The 15,599-nt window shown below is 48.2% G+C and overlaps 1 protein-coding gene across 4 annotated transcripts in view; it reads left to right on the top strand.

Annotated features, from left to right (window-relative positions):
* The first annotated feature begins 3,316 nt into the window (after positions 1 to 3,316).
* The window catches only part of MYO18B (myosin XVIIIB), a 215,617-nt gene continuing 203,334 nt past the window's right edge, over positions 3,317 to 15,599 (top strand). Inside the window, exons 1-2 of one of the 4 annotated variants that reach the window (XM_032472209.1) lie at positions 3,317 to 3,503; positions 13,887 to 14,034. In XM_032472209.1, coding sequence (XP_032328100.1) covers positions 13,996 to 14,034 — 39 coding nt within the window. In that variant the 5' untranslated portion in view covers positions 3,317 to 3,503; positions 13,887 to 13,995. Of the gene's footprint in view, positions 3,504 to 13,886; positions 14,035 to 14,129; positions 14,769 to 15,599 lie in introns of those variants that run through there. The other 3 variants (XM_032472210.1, XM_032472207.1, XM_032472208.1) reach the window with 3 other exon arrangements.

The following is a 15,599-nucleotide window of genomic DNA, read 5'->3' as shown; positions in this document are numbered from 1 at the left end:
CCGACAGCGAACTTGCTGCAGAATACTGCGTTCAACTACCTCTTCCGAAGGCCCCCCTCCTTGTTGACAGGTTCCCTGAGTGCTTTACTCTAGACAGGCTCCATCGTCATCAAAGAATTTTGGGAAAGAGTTTGGATGGCATTCTCTCGAGGTGTAGGTTTCACGGCATCATGTAAGCCCCAGTGAGTGCGGTCAGGGGCTATTACCCCTTCTGTATGATCATCCTTCAGGACCTGACGTTCACCTGCAGAGCATCATTTCTGACTCTTCTTGTGCCAAATCCCCCGAATCAGTCTTGCCACCACCTCAAGATCTGACTGTTGCATCTGATCCATCAGCTGCGGACGGACGCCTCTTCCTCCACACTCTTTAGAAATGGCCCGCTGGGTTTACCAGCAGCACATTTGAATGTGCCTTCCCCCCTCGGTATTTCAAGATGGTTTGGGAAATGGGCTTGTATATGGTCCCAACTTTGCGAGAGGTCTTATTTTTGAGTGGACCCTTGAGGGTCCATGTGAGAGGAGGGGTCCCTCCTCACGCGCTGACCTTTGTCTCTCCCTGTTTTCCCAGCTGTGTAGCTATCCACGTAGTCATATATTTACTCTGTTCAGGGCAAAGCAAAATACCCTTAAAGAAATAAGTCCGTTTTCTTTTTTTTATTAACAAGTCCATTTTCTATCGTGCATCGCTGTACCGAGCAAAGCCAGTGAATCAGATATTGTAAATCTGTATGTTGTACCTATTAAAGCATTTGTTTTTCTCTCTTTTCACATCAGTTGCGCCAGTGGAGGTTTACGTCAGCTCTCAGCATGCATTTACTAGTGTGCTTTTGAAATTGTATCCCACGTGAGATTCTGTTCTGCGGTCACCTGCCCTGTGTGTGGCGTGTCACTATCAGTTACTATCACCATCTTTCATGGCTATTTAGGGGGCAGCCAGGCTGGTTTTCTGTGTTTATCAATTGCTTATAGAAACCTTAATGGAAAGGATATGTACAAAGGTACTTTGGTGTTCTCTACCCCCCCCCCCCATTAAATTAAATTAATTAAGGAAACTGCATTTCTTTATCAATCCTTTAGGTCATCAGGAAATGACTCATTTTTAAGAATCCTGACTTTGGGGAGAATTCATGCAGAGACTGATTTTATTACAAAATGAAAAAATAAAAGGATGGGAACCACCAAATAAGCGTTTCTGCTGATTTGATGGATTGTTGGAGCACAGCCAGCTTCAGTGTCAGGGTTTTGGAGACTACCTGCTTGTGTCAGACATGGTGCCAGGAAAGAGTCTGGGAAAGCCAGGAGGTCCATCTCATCTCCAATTTTTCTAGACGCGATGCCAAGCTCCCCCGTGTGATTCTCGGGTGACCCTGGGGTCCCTCCCTGGACTTAAGACCTCTCACTTTCCATCCCTGCTCCCAGGAGGACATGAGGAGAGACCCTGTGGTGCACATCACTTTAAACCAGAATCCAAGGAGGTGGTGGCCCCAGAGCCACGACTTCTTGGGCAGGACTGTCTGCTCATGGGTCCAGAGGTTGAGGGTAGGGCAGGTACCTCCATCCTTGAGCTGGAAGCACCTCCTGTCCCTTGCCGGTTCAGGAAAGAAGGAAGTCACAATTGGCGCATATAGGCATCTGGTTTCCCTGGAATGTAGTTGTGTTTGCAGACTTGAAAACCTCTTAATGGAGTAATTGACAGGAGCCCCAGCTATGGGGAACATAGTCAGTTCCATGGGCAAAGGGCAGCCGTGCAGTGGAGCCCTGGGTCTGATGCACCACATAACCAAGGACCACGCCTGAGAGCTGCAGAAATCCAGTCCCCCCTTGGAACCCAGAAGGAAGGGCAGTGTCCTGGGGACCCTACTCCCAGCAAGATCACGGGGCAACCTCTTTGGGCCTAACGTATGGACATGACTGGTTTTTGCATTCGTATTCTTACTCTTTAACTTTGATCTGCGGGTAAGATGCCCAGTTCTTCAGTTTCCCTTGTAGGCACACAGTGTTGATTTGCTAGCTGGTTAAACACATCTCCACCTGACTGTCAGTCATAGTTTTCTATGGGGGTTTTTCAAAATTTCCTCCCTTTTACGCGTATATTAGTGATCGTGGAAGCGCCTGCATCGGGGACGTCCAGCCTGGTCCTATTTTAAACCTAACTTCTGACTCATTGTTTCTATGTGACAGATAACGATTATTTCACTTCTCTGTCGTGAAATGGCCTACTGACCGGCGAGGACTGGAAAAAGAGAGGAAGAGAATTATGAATAGTCTGTTTGTGTACAGTTGGGTCCCTCTAACAAATGTAAAGTAAGATCATACCGACGGCACTCTGGAGGCTTAGCTGAGTGCAGTCAACAAATACAGTTGCCCTTTGTGGTTGCCACTGAAAAAGCTTCCATTTTGCATTATAAGTTTCAACGGGGTGTAATCTATAAGTTTGAATTACTATGTTGTAAACTTGAAACTAATATAATATTGTAAATCAACTATACTTCAAAAAAAAAAAAAAAAAACCACGTTAGTTAGGCTCAGTGCTTAAGATTACCTGTATGTACAAGCAAGGGCAGCTGTTTCTTGTTCTCTCGCCCTCATGCTGCAGCATGAGTCCCAATAAAGCCTTGCCTGAATTTCTCATCTGGCCTCTTATCACTTTTTGTTGATTAGAGAGTTCCAGAACCAGAGTCAGTAACACAGGCAGTGGACAGGGCACTCTTTCGAGCATCCTGTTTTGTGCCATGTTTAAGTCTGTGTCATCTGGGGCCAGAACTGCCTAGGTTCTAAATCCTGGCTCTCCCCTGCAAGTTGGTTCATTTTTCTGTGCCTCCGTCTCCCCATCTGTGAAATGGGAGTGGGGAAACCCTACCTCCTAGGATTGTCGGGAATGGGAAGTGAGTTCATTAAAGGCCTCAGGTTGGTGTCCAGGCGTGTGGTAGTGGCTGCATCCTCCTTACACGTATTTAGGTGCATTGATTGTTTACCAGGAGATGCCAGCACTGGGTCCAGTAATTTCCTTCCAGAGTCCCAGCTGGAACGCGGAGCCAGGCTCTCCTCGTCCAACTCCAGTGACCGCTGGTTATCTGCATGGAGCAGAGGCAGGAGCATGGCTGTGCGGCCCGCCCGGGACAGGGATGACGGGTGAGAATGTGCTTGCGTTGGGAGCTGTCCCCTCCCCTTTTCTGCGCCACCAAATATGTCCATGCCCTCTGACTGCCACGCTCCGATGGCCACCCCGGGCTGCCGTCTCCTGCCCAGACCTGGAGCTCACCAGCTAATTTTAGAAATGACTTGTCGACTCAGCTGCTATCACATTGGCGCGGAGGGAGGGTGCGGGAGGACAGGGAGGAGCAGTGAGGGAAGGGGATGTGTGTGACAGTGTGGGGAGGGGAGCTCTGACATTTCTCCTCTGTGCCTGCTCTTTCGGCTTGGTGGGGTCTCTGCACTGAGACCTGGGGAGACCTTCCAGGTGACAGTGGATCCTGAGACCTGTGGCCCTGTGGGTTGAAGGTACCGTCGGGCTGGGTTTTGCGATGGGCACTTGTGAGTCGACAGGCATAATTTTCGGGAATGTGCTTTGGGGGCTGCGGTGGCAGGCCTCTGGTCTGTCTATTTTAGGCCTTTCTGATGTGGCCGGCCTCCGGGGCCTCTTCCCTCTGCCGCATGCCTGCATCGCTCGTAGAGAAAACAAGAGTGTTTCATGGGCAGATTTTAGGACGAAAGGCTGGGGCGAGCGGACACTTTTAAGGACCACCCTGGTCAGGACCCAGCTGTTTGCTGCTTATGAAAATTATATGTATTTAGAGTCGCGAGATAACCTTCACTTTGGAATCTCAGCCGGCAGACGGCGGGGTTCAGATTTTCCCTCAACTACCAGTGATTTCTGCTTAACTGGTGTCAGTTTACAGTCAGGAGTCCAAACTCTTCCCCTTTTCATGTTCCCAATGCTGTTGAGTATAAATCTTGATAGTAGTTTTTTAATCCGTTTATTCCAAATAAGCATGGGTTTGGGGTGGGGGAGGGGTGGCGGGGGATGAAGGTTTGAATTTCATGTGGCGCTGACTTGATCCCCTGTCTGAGAGGAGGTGTTTTCTCTGGCACATTCGGGCATTTCTTTGAATGGAGAAGTTGCATGGGCCCTCGGAGGGTGGGGGCGGAGGGGACAGGGGAGGGGGCTGTGTTTTCACCTGGCGCTCCCTCCCCAGAGTCAGGCCTCAGGGCCACGGCCTCTGTGTGGCTTCTCCATAGAGGTGGCTGGGAGGGGAAACCCCAGTCAGTTCCAAGCTGCCTGGTCTGGCCTTGACCCGCCACGAGCCTGGGCTTCTGTCCTGCAAGGCCTGGGAAACTCGGCTGCGGCTTTCACTCTGTGGCCGGCCAAGCAGATGCCCGGTGTCTGACGAGACCATGGTTCCCTCGGAGTGGTCTTTGCTACTGACTTAGGTCCTCCTGTGTCCGGTAATACATCCAGGGTGGGCTGGGGGAAGGCCTGTGTGGTTTAGGCTGTGTGGATGAGTTCTAAAAAATAATGACCCAGAGAGAGAGGGGAGGGGGAGGAGGAGGAGGAGGGTCCCCTGGTCTCTTGACTTTTGAGGGGCTGCATGTCACCAATAATAGACATTTGGTGTCACCTGCACAGAGGCCTGGTCACCTTGAATAGCCTAGTTTGGGTGCTGCTGACTCTGTGACCTCAGATCCGCCCCTTCCGGAATCCGAGTTTTAGTTATGCCTTCTAAAACCTGAGGGCCCTTTAAATAGTGCAGCTATGAACATTGGGGTGCATGTATCTATTAAAAAATAAATTTGGTGGGGTGGGTATAGCTCAGTGGTAGCACATGTGCTTAGCATGCAGAAGGTCCTGGGTTCCAACCCCAGTACCTCTATTTAAAAAAAAAGCATTTAATAAAAAAAAAAATAAAAATTAACGTCAACCAACATAAATAAATAAGTTAATTAATTTAAAAAAATCCCGAAGGCCTGGGGCCAGACCATCCTGGAGACAGCTTCCAGGATTCAATATCCAGGGCAGCATTTCTGCAAAGACAGGTCATTGATTACCTCCATCAACCACACCAGGGTGGGGGGTGCTTTAAAAATGCAGATTCCCAGGACCATCTCAAAACTACTGAAAAGTCTTGGGGGGAAGGGGCGTGGAAATCTGTAGATTTCCAACTTGACAGGTAGGATTGGTACCCACCAAAGCTGGAGAACCACCTTTCCTCTGTGGGAGCCAGTGAAACTCCTAGGCACCCACCTTGTCAAAACTCACTGCATCACAGATGTGGAAAACACACACTGTCCTCTATTAGGGTCTGATTATTGCAAAATTTCCTAAGGCCAATGTTCAGACAGGGTAAGATCAAGTGCTTCTGGTGGCTTTTGGGGCTAAGACAAGAAGGCCCAGAAGCTGGAGAAAACTTCCTGGCACTGCCGAAAGGATGGGGACTCTGGCTGTGTCTCTCCTCGGCCTTGATGAGACAGCCCCTACCCAGTACATAAAAACAATTGTCTGAATGGTCCAGTGGTATACAACATATCCTCGAATTTTTTATTTAATCGTTTTTACTTTTTACAGCAGTTTTAGATTCAAAGCAAACTTGAAGGGAAGGTACAGAGATTTCCCATACACCCCCTGCCCCCCACATTCACAGCCTCCCCATGATAACATCCCCAGAGTGGGACGTTTGTGACAACCGATGGACTTATATTGACATGTCCTTATCACTCCAAGGCCATAGTTGATATGACGGTTCACTCTTGGTGGTGTTCACTCGATGGGTTTGCACAAATGCACGATAACAGGTCTCCATTATTAGAGTATCACACAGAATAGTTTCACGGCCCTAAAAACCCCCTATGCTCTGCCTAGTCCATCCCTCCTTTCCCCTGACCTCTGGCAACCACTGATCTTTTTACTTTCTCCATAGTTTTGCCTTTTTCAGAATATTATACAGTTGAAGTCATACAGTATGTAGTCTTCACTGACTGGGCCTTTCCCTTAGTAACATGCATTTACGTTTCCTCCATGTCTTTTCATGATAACCCTAATATTTAAACTATATGAAATTGCATTATTTGAAAAATAGAGAAAGTCGATTTGAGACAAGCAGAAGTCCCCTGGGTGCCATCAGATCCAGCCCTACCTGTTCACAGATGAGGCCACTGGGGCACAGAGAGGGATAGCAACTTGCTCAAGGACACACAGCTTTGTAGTGATGGCATTGGGTTAGAACAGACCCTGCCTTCAAGTTTGGCATTCAGGGAGCAGCCTGGGGCTCCTCATTTTAGGAATACTAACTGAATTTTCCCCATTACCCCAGCCCCAAAACTTCATCATCATCTTCCAAACCTCAAAGGAAAGAATTAAATCTCAGCTTTAGTTCAACAAAAGTGAGCTTTATTACACAAACAAGGTTGTTGGGATGAGAGCTGATGGAGGTATCTCATAACCATCAAGGCAGATGTCAATCTCTCTCTCTCTCACACACACACCCACCTACACACACACACACACACACACACACACACACACACACACACACACACACGCATACATACACACACCATTCATTCTGAAGGATCTAGAGTCACCATCAGTTTAATCTGAATCACTCCCCCACCCCAGGCATGACTCACTCGGCTCTAATTTTCCTTTCCTGCTCTATTTCTCACTGTGCTTCGCCCTGGTACTTCTTTTTTTTTTTAAGAACTACAGTTTCTGGCAAGGAGGGAAAGATCTTCGAGAACTGGTGAAGTGAGTTTACCAAATATGTGGCCAGTACTCACGCTCAAGGAGGCAGGAATTTCAAGGTCCAGGGTCCCAAGTAATTTATCTCCGCCCATAAAAGGCAGAGTGCATTTTCAGCTGTTTCTTGGGTACCAGCTGGGGTTTGAGTTTCAATTTCATGGAGGGCAACTGGATTAGCTGTCAAGTTGAGAGAGACAGGCAGAGAGAGAGAGAGAGATGGTTGCTTATTGGGATTAAATGTCTCATTCATGCTGGATATTCCTGTGAGTTTGGGCATGAGTGATTAGCCCCATTTTACAGATCAGGAAGTGAGATTTAGAGGCTTAAGGGACCCAAGGTCATGCAGAGTGAAATGAAACTGGGACTTGGAGCCTTTCTGCTAGAGACTTGTTTATTTAGTCGAGCCCAATAAACAGGGAGGTAAGATAACCAATTACACAACCCTGTTCCACTGGGACAAATAACAAAGCCCATTCAAACTCATTACCTCATTTAATCCATCCAGGAGGGGGTGTGATACTCTTCCAGTTTTATCAGGGAGAGACTGAGAATCAGAGAGGGTTAGGGACTTGCCTGGGGCCACAGAGGCACTACATGGTGATGGGTCCAGGAATTACTTCTCCTCTTACCCTGTCAGCAGTGGGTTGGCTCATTTTCTCAGCTCTATGCCGCATCTATTTATTGTTCGAAGCAAGATTATTTTGCTCCCTGACCCTCTTCACGTTCCTCTCCACTTGGCATGATTCTTCTAGACCAGGGTTTCTCAACCTCAGCGATGTTGACATTTGGGACTGAATAATTCTTTGTCCTGAGCATTGTAGAATGTTTAGCAGCATACTTGGCCTCTACCTGCTAGATACCGGTAGCACCCCCGTCTAGTTGTAACAATCAAAGATGTCTTCAGCCATTGCCAGATGTCCACTGGTGGTACAGTCACCCCCTATAGAAAAGCCTGATCTAGTTTGGTTCTGTCCAACCTTAACTTTCTTCAACAATAGAAATGTTCTGTATTTGTGCTGTCCAATATGGTAGCCACTAGCCACACTGGTGCAGGCACCACACTACCCCAACCATTCCTGTGCCCATGGCAGACATTGCTAGTTGATCACCACACACGTTCTTGCTAGTTCAGCCGCAGCTTAGGATGCTTCTCAATACAACACTCCAAGCAGCTCCCAAATACAGATGAGTTGATGCTGGCATTTGAGAAATATTGGTCATCCCTGCAGTCGGCCACGAGGCCCATCTATGAGATCTGGCATCTCATCAGGCTGTAAGGTGGCTGGCAAGGGGCATGTGGCCCACCTGGGTCAGTGGGGAAACTGCAGATATAGAGAGGGGAGAGCCAATGTGCTGGAGGAGCCAAGATTTTTCTAACGATTCTCCAAGAAACACTTGTGGCAGGATTTAGAGACGGAGGAAAGGGGTAGGGTGGGGGAGGGGAGGTGCTGGCTCGTCAAAGCCAGCTGATGCGCAAAGCATTTGGAGATTTGAATTGAGCTGGGTGCAACATTGTGATTTATAAAGAAAAATACATATTTGGCCTTCCAAAAGTCACCTCATTAACGTAACAAAAGACACCCTGATGTCCCTTTACACTTAGGAAACTACAAGGGTTTAGGGAGCCGTGAACGAAAATTAAAAGATGATTGAAAACACTTATCAGTGATTAAGCACATGGGTCTGCGGGTGTCCTCTTCCCACTTTACAGCTGAAAAAACTGAGTCTCAGAGAACTTCCTGGGCTCCCACAAGAGAATATGGTAGCAGGACATGAACTTGGGCCATGATAACATGCTGCCCCCTATGTGCAGATGCAGACAGTGCAGGGGGACGTCAGAAATCCCAGCTATAGACTTGCTGACAATGGCCTGCTTTGTCCTTCCCAGACACTCCTAATCATTCATCCATTCACTCATTCATTCACTCAACAAATATGTCTTGAGAGCCAAGTATGTGCCAGGCACTGTTATAGGCTCTGGGGCTACATAAGTGAACAGAACAGATGGAAATTCTGAATCTCACAGGGGCCATGTTCTGTGTGTCAGAAACTAAACCAAAAATATACAGCATGATGTATTGTGGGATGATAGGCAGTGATTAAGTGCTATGGGGGGAAAGAGCAAGGAAAGACAATGGGCAGTCCTGGGATAAGGGTGGGGCGAGGTGGAATGGGGCTGTGAAGCAATTTAAATAAGATGGTGAAGGCAGGATTGTTGAGAAGATGACTCTGAGCTAAGGCTTGAAAGAGGTGAAGATGTGAGCCATGCAGAAAGAAAAGCATGTGAAGCACAGGGAACAGAATGTGCAAAGGCCCTGAGGTGGGAACTGTGTGAAAGGGTGCAGTCAGGTCAGTGTTGCTGCAGCAAAGGAGCAAGGGGGAGAGGTTGGGACAGGTGATCACGAGGGCCTCAGAAGCCACTATGAAGACCTGGGGGGTTTTTTCTTTGAGACAGGTGAATGAGGATTAGCTGCTGGGTCAGGGCTGAACCTTGAGGGGTAAGAGGGAATGCCTTGAGGGCCACACAGGGCCACGCAGACCTAGCCTATCTACATAGAAAACTGTTTCAAGCCATCCTTGGATTTGGGGTTACCTTTCATTTCACCAGCCTCCTTCACCCTTGAGGAAAGACTTGACACTTTATCCCATGAATTCTGAACATTTGGGGCCTTCTCATGGGCTTACAACAGCAGCTGATGAGGCAGGTGTGAGTTTCATATCTGGACAGGAATGTAGTGATAAGAACACATGCTTAAATTAAGGCTTGACAAAGCCACCCTGGTAGGATTGGCTCCTGGCCCTGGGTCAGTGGGGCTGGCCTGACGCCTTTGAAGGGAAGGACACGTGGAGTGAAAGCCGGAAACGGAGCTCTCTCTCATTGCCCCCATATACCATGGTCGTCTGGGCCTGCCCACAGCCAGGCTGAGGACAGCTCAGGATTCCCCCTGGAGCCTTGAAGGTGAGAGTGATTCTTGGGAAGCAGCCACTGACCTGGCCGGGCTGGATGGGAAGTGTTGAGGGGCAGGGCAGTGGCCAGGATAACCACCTCACGTCAGGCCTATTCATAAGCTCGGCTCTGCTGCCCAGGCGTGTAGCAGAGTGGATTCTGGCTGTGAGTCACTCGAGGCCACTCCAGTGTCTCCTAAGGGGAGGAGTGGAGAGGCGTCTTTTGTCCCCTTCTCTCCCCCAGCTCCTCCCCCCAGCGATCTGGGCTCCAGCATATCCTCCAGCTTTATTTGCCGCTACCGTGCCTTCGCAAGCTGGAGAGCCCACACCCTATAGCTCTTTACTTCGCTGTTCGCACTTGAACTCATGTTCTTAGGGTCTCCATGGGCACATGCCCTCATCAGAACCAAAACGTCCCTTCTTTGGATCCTGAGATTTCATTCTTGCCAGGCCTCGTAGGAGCAATGTGCCGGTCAATGTTTATCGGTTCTCCTGGAACAAAACAAAACACTTGATTTATGGTATCTGCCAATTTATGCAGAGTAAACACTGCCGTGGCTGATTTCAAACTATTATGTGACATCACACCATGCCGAGTTTGAAAGCGAGATCCACAGCAGGTCCCCGGCGATCTCCCGCGAGATGACCAGCCGGCTTTCATCATCCCACGCGAAGTTCGAACGCAATAGCCATGATAGGCTCTCGCGAGATGTTTCCCATAATCCCATGCGGAGTTAAATTGAGACGCACAGTGGGCTCTCGCGATATAATCAGAGTTGGCTTGCCATCATCCCACGGAGAGCTAAATTGAGGGCCACGGTGGGCTCTCGCGAGATGACGCTGTTCGCCGCGGAGCTGGAGAGTGAGGGCCACGGTGGGTTCTGGTGAGGTAGGAGTGGGCTTCCACACAGTGCCGCCCCGGTAGGCCGGTCTCACCAGTTTTCCGAATGCTCAGGTGTTGGTGCGCGAGGGGGGATTAGCTCGAACGCTGCCCAAGCCTCTTCTTATGGATAAGTTACTGAGAGTGGCTACTAACAGGCCAAGGGGGCGAAAACTCTAGAACGAGGTAAACTAACAGTCGCGGGTGGGGTTGGGGTATCTTCCAGGACGGGTCTGAGGAGTCAGTGAGGGACGCTGCCGGAGCTAGAAGTGAAAAAAATGAAAGGGGAAAGTGACTCGTTCCTCCCCTCCTGGTCTTCTTCCCTAAGATTTTCCTGGATTGTCATCCCTCTGTATTCTCAGGGGATTCGTTCCAGGAACACCCACAGATACAGACACTCGTGGATGCTCAGGTCCCTTGTATAAAATATAGTATCTGCATATAACGTACGCACAGCCTCCTTTGTATACTTTAAATCGTCTCTGAATTACTTGTACCTGATGCAATGTAAATGCCCGTGTCAGCAGTTATAAACACAGTGCAAATGCTATGTAAATTCAGTGTAAACGTGAATGCAGTGTCAGCAGTTGCCAGGGCACAGCAAATTCAAGTTTTGCTTTTTGGAACTTTCTAGAATTCCCCCCCCCCACACACACACATTGTTCCCGTCCATGCTTGGTTGAAATCGCAGACGCAGAACCTGTGCTGTTTCTTTCTGCTTGTTTTCTGTGTGGAGTGCTTTGTTATTTGTCCATTTTGGATAGTTCTTGTATGTGTGCCGTGTTTTCCTCCACCTTTTTCTCTTCACAAGCCAACACAAGCACCTTCCACTGTGATTGCAGATGCTTCCCAAACGAGCCCGAGACACCGCAGGTGGGATGGGAAACGGCGCAGCCACTTTGGTAAACAGTTGGGCCGTTTCTTAAAGAGTCAAACATAAAATTAGCGTAGTACCCAGCAGTGCCCCCTGCTAGGAAGCGCCCAAAGAGAAGTGGAAACACCTGGGCACCCCAAGACTTCCGTGACTATTCAGAGCCGCGGTTTTCATCACGGCCTCCAGGTGGAAACAACCCAAATGCTCATCTGCGGGTGAATGGATAAAGAGGATGTGGTTTATCTGTACCAGGGAACACTGACTTACACGATAACGCAGACGCAGCTCCAAAACATTATGCAAGGTGAAAGGATGTAAAAGACTGCATTCTCTAGGATTCTTTTTATATCACATGTCTGGAAAAGGCAATCTGTAGAGGTTAGTAAATTAGTGGTTGCCTGGGGCTGAGGCTGAGAACAGCTAGTGACTGCAAATGGACGTGAAGGGTCTTTTGGGGGCAATGAAATTCTGGTGATGGTTGCGGTACTCTGTAAATTTATTTTAAAAATGGTTAATTTTTCAAAAAGCATCAAAAGTGTATGCTTATAACGGGTGATTCTTACAGCTGGCATAGAAATTATACTTCAGTAAAGACAGTTGTTTTTTATTTTTGCGTTAATAATTTACTGTTATTAATGACACCTGGATATGAGGCGGACAGGGTCTTTCCACTTTGAGCCTGCTAATTTACATTTTTTCCCTGACGTTTCTATTTATAGTATGGGAACAAAGGGACACGTGAAACTCTTCAGCAGTTTGTACAGACACTGGCCTTCTACAAGTTCTGACAATGGGATGAATAAAGCTGTTTTAAAACGTTTCCTAAACATCCTTTTCAGTGAAATTTTAATATTCAAGTCAGGTGTACTCTGATTTATTTGACATTCTGTAGTTATTGGACACTTAGGGTTTTTTTTTTTTTTTTTTTTTTTTTTTAGCGCTACAAGCAACACAGTGATGACGTTTTCTGGTTGAGGATCACTCCTCAAACTTGTTTTCCAGAAGAGGTCAAATGTTATGAGTGTTCAGGGCTTTCAGAATGATGCTGAACAAGCTTAAGCTTTTCCCCAGAGCTCTGGGTCAATTCATAGCTGAGGTTTCCTACGCGTTCCTCATTTTCGTAGTGAAACTGTGGGGCCAACTGCTCCCTCACAAGAGAAACACCCTGTTCTGTGATTTTAGAAACCAGGTTAGCGGCTGCCCTTGAGGGGGTGGTTACTAGAAGGGGACACAAGGGATGCTCAAGGGGGTGGTAATATTCTGTTTATTTTTCAAATTGAGATAGGATTTAATACACTAAAATTTTCAATCTCAATTGTACAGCTGAATGAGTTTTTACAGGGGATATACTAGCATAACCAGCACTATGTCCACCTAAATAAACCTAGGAGGCAATAATCCAACCAGAAACCTTTATTTGGGATTAAAGAGTTGCAATTCGAGGCACACAGATTTGGGTAACAATGCAAACAGTGTCCAGCTAGGGAGTAAAATTCGGGGGCTTTTAAAGGCCGAGGAGGGAGGTTTGCATTACAAAGATTTGGAATTGGAATTGGAGGCTGAAGCTGGTCCTAGCTAAATGTGATTGAGCGTGGAGGCTATCACTAGAGGGAAGTAAAATTTCTTTACTGGGACTTATGGCAGGTGTTCTTGTAGGGTCCTTGGGATCTTTGTGGTTTGGACCAATTCGAAAGTTCCTGGTTGCACCTGGTGAGGATGTGTGTAAGATCCATCTCATTAATGGCCTGGCTCTCTATGCCATTTTGAAGCCACTTGACATGAGTGACTATTCTATTTCATATTTCACAACTTACATCAAGATATAGGACATTCCCATTGCCCTAGGAAGTTCCCCCATGGTTCTTCCCAAGCAAAAGCTAACAGCTCTTCCAGCCTCTATCACTGTAAATTAGATTTGCCTGATTGGATTTGATTTTGTTTCATATAAATAAAATATTTTAAATTAAATTAAAATTTATTTTTAATTATTTTAAAGTTATTTTTTACTTTTATAATTTTGATCAAAATTAAGATGATTCTTTTAATCAGTAATACACTAAATTTTAACTGGATTTAAAATATTTTTAAAGAAAATCATAGTTTTTATTTAAAAAATTTAAGCAATAGTTTTAATTTGGTCAGGGTACTGGTTACATTTAAGTTCTTTATGTGAGTGCACTGAGCTGTGCACTTAATGAGTATGTGCTCTTCTGATTGTATATGTCATGAGAAAGTTGAAGTGTAGGGTCGGGGGCAAAGGCTTTCAGCGCACTGTCCGCTCCATGGCCAGCAGCCCCGTGCTGACTGCGTTCCTCCCAGATGTAAGTGACAGTGAGTTGTGCCCGGCTGTGGGTTCTTGGTACATGATGTTGGTGGGGGATGGGAGCCGAGTGGTACCCATGAGCTCACCTATCTCTCTTCTTTCCCCACTGTGTCTCTGTGGTTCAGTCTCGTGTCCATCACCTCATGTGCTGTGTGTGTCCATAAAGCCGCATTCCGTGCTGTCTGGCCGAGAGCTCCATCTCATCTCACCTTGTGGTCCTGCCACGGCCGCAGCATGGCCATCTCATCACGCCTCGCCCTGTGGGAGCAGAAGGAAAGTAACGCTGAGGGCTCAGACTGCAGCCGCTGGGGCCAGCTGGACACTCCAAGGATAAGTTTCAGCCGGGCTAGTCCAGGCTGCCCCCCCCCCACCTCAGGCAGGGGTTCTGACGTCCCAGTGCCTCTCTGGGGCATGTCCAGTCCCCCTCCATCTGCCTCGGTTAGGCATGGCCTCCCAGCCCAGCTGGACATTAGAGACCATGTCCTTGACTCCTTCATGGCTGCCTGGTCTCTGCCTGTTCTCAATAGGCAGTGAGGGAATGAGCACGGGGTTGTGGGGTGGGGAGGAGGAGCGTATGCTGGGGAGGGGATGCAGAGCTGTTGGCCAGGTTTATGCCCTGGGGATGGGTTTCTGAGGTCCCTGCCTTCTGTCACCATGGAGAACTGGAAACAAGCCCTTCTTCCCAGTGATTCCTCTTTTCCCTTTTGTATTTCTCATAAGATTCCTTGAAGGGCTGCCTTTTCGATGCATGTTATCTCCTCCACCCCTCCTCCCACCCATGTGCACATGTTTTGATGCATTGGAGGGTGAAGGGTGGGGTGGTCCAGAAGCTTCTTTCTGGCTGCCTCTGCCCCTCCCGGACTGATCTGGATGCAGCATCCAGAATAATGTTGACACCTGCAGCACCTCTCCCTTATGATGCGGTCTCAGTCCCGTCAAGAGGGGCAGTGTGGTGTAAGCGTGAGCCCAGCCTCGTGTGTCTCCTGCTCCACTCTTCCCAGGAGGAGGTCTGCCTTGTTTCTTGCCCTCTGCTTTGCCTTCTGGACTTTCCTGTCTCCTTTGGATTCCCCTTTTATCAGCAGGGCTGTGGAGATCAAGTGTTAGCTAGCCTCTGGAGAGGACCTTGATGAGCTTATTTTAAACCTAGCTGTAGAAACTCATGAGCAGTCACTGATGCTGGTTAAAGACCCACCCCATCGGTCACAACCCCAGGTTTCAGCCCCCAAGATCACTGTGGCAGTCCTCAGCTGCAGCCCAAATGCAGTCAGCTCTGGCCTGAACCATGTTTCTAGGGTGAAGTGCAGACTTTAAAGCCCAGCGTTGAGGAGCCCCTGGCTTCCCAGGTCCTGGTTTGGGGAGGGTTAGGAAACCACAGCACTGGGTGGGCAGAGTGGGCTATAGCCACAGGGCTGGATTCTTACATAAACCGTGGCTGCAAGCCCTTCCCTCCCTTTCCATGTTCCTGGCACACAGAAATGATAGAACGATGAATTAATGGCTTAATCTATTCTACTAACTGCAAGGGAGATGGGACAGGAGAGTGTGGATGGTTCTCTGGGATCCATCCCCTTCCAGAAACTGGAAAAGCTCTTTTTGAAGCAGTTCTGTCTCACGCCAAGGGAGGGAACCAGTGGCCTTGATGGTGTAAATGCACATCATGAGGAAACTCGGTCCAGGCTAGAGCACACTGACCACAGTCACTTCTGAAGCTCAGGCATTCCATTTCCATGTCGAGCCTCACCTGCTTTGCTGTGGCCTTTCATACACAGGCTTGGTCATGTGTACCTCCCTCCTCAGCTCCATCACAGACTCTTTAAAGGGCCGCTTGCCCATGCAGG

The sequence above is a fragment of the Camelus ferus genome, chromosome 32 (genome assembly GCF_009834535.1).
Source record: "Camelus ferus isolate YT-003-E chromosome 32, BCGSAC_Cfer_1.0, whole genome shotgun sequence".
NCBI classification, from domain to species: domain Eukaryota; kingdom Metazoa; phylum Chordata; class Mammalia; order Artiodactyla; family Camelidae; genus Camelus; species Camelus ferus.
The sequence above is the reverse complement of the archived record's forward strand: the minus strand, read 5'-3'. Positions and strand labels throughout refer to the sequence as shown.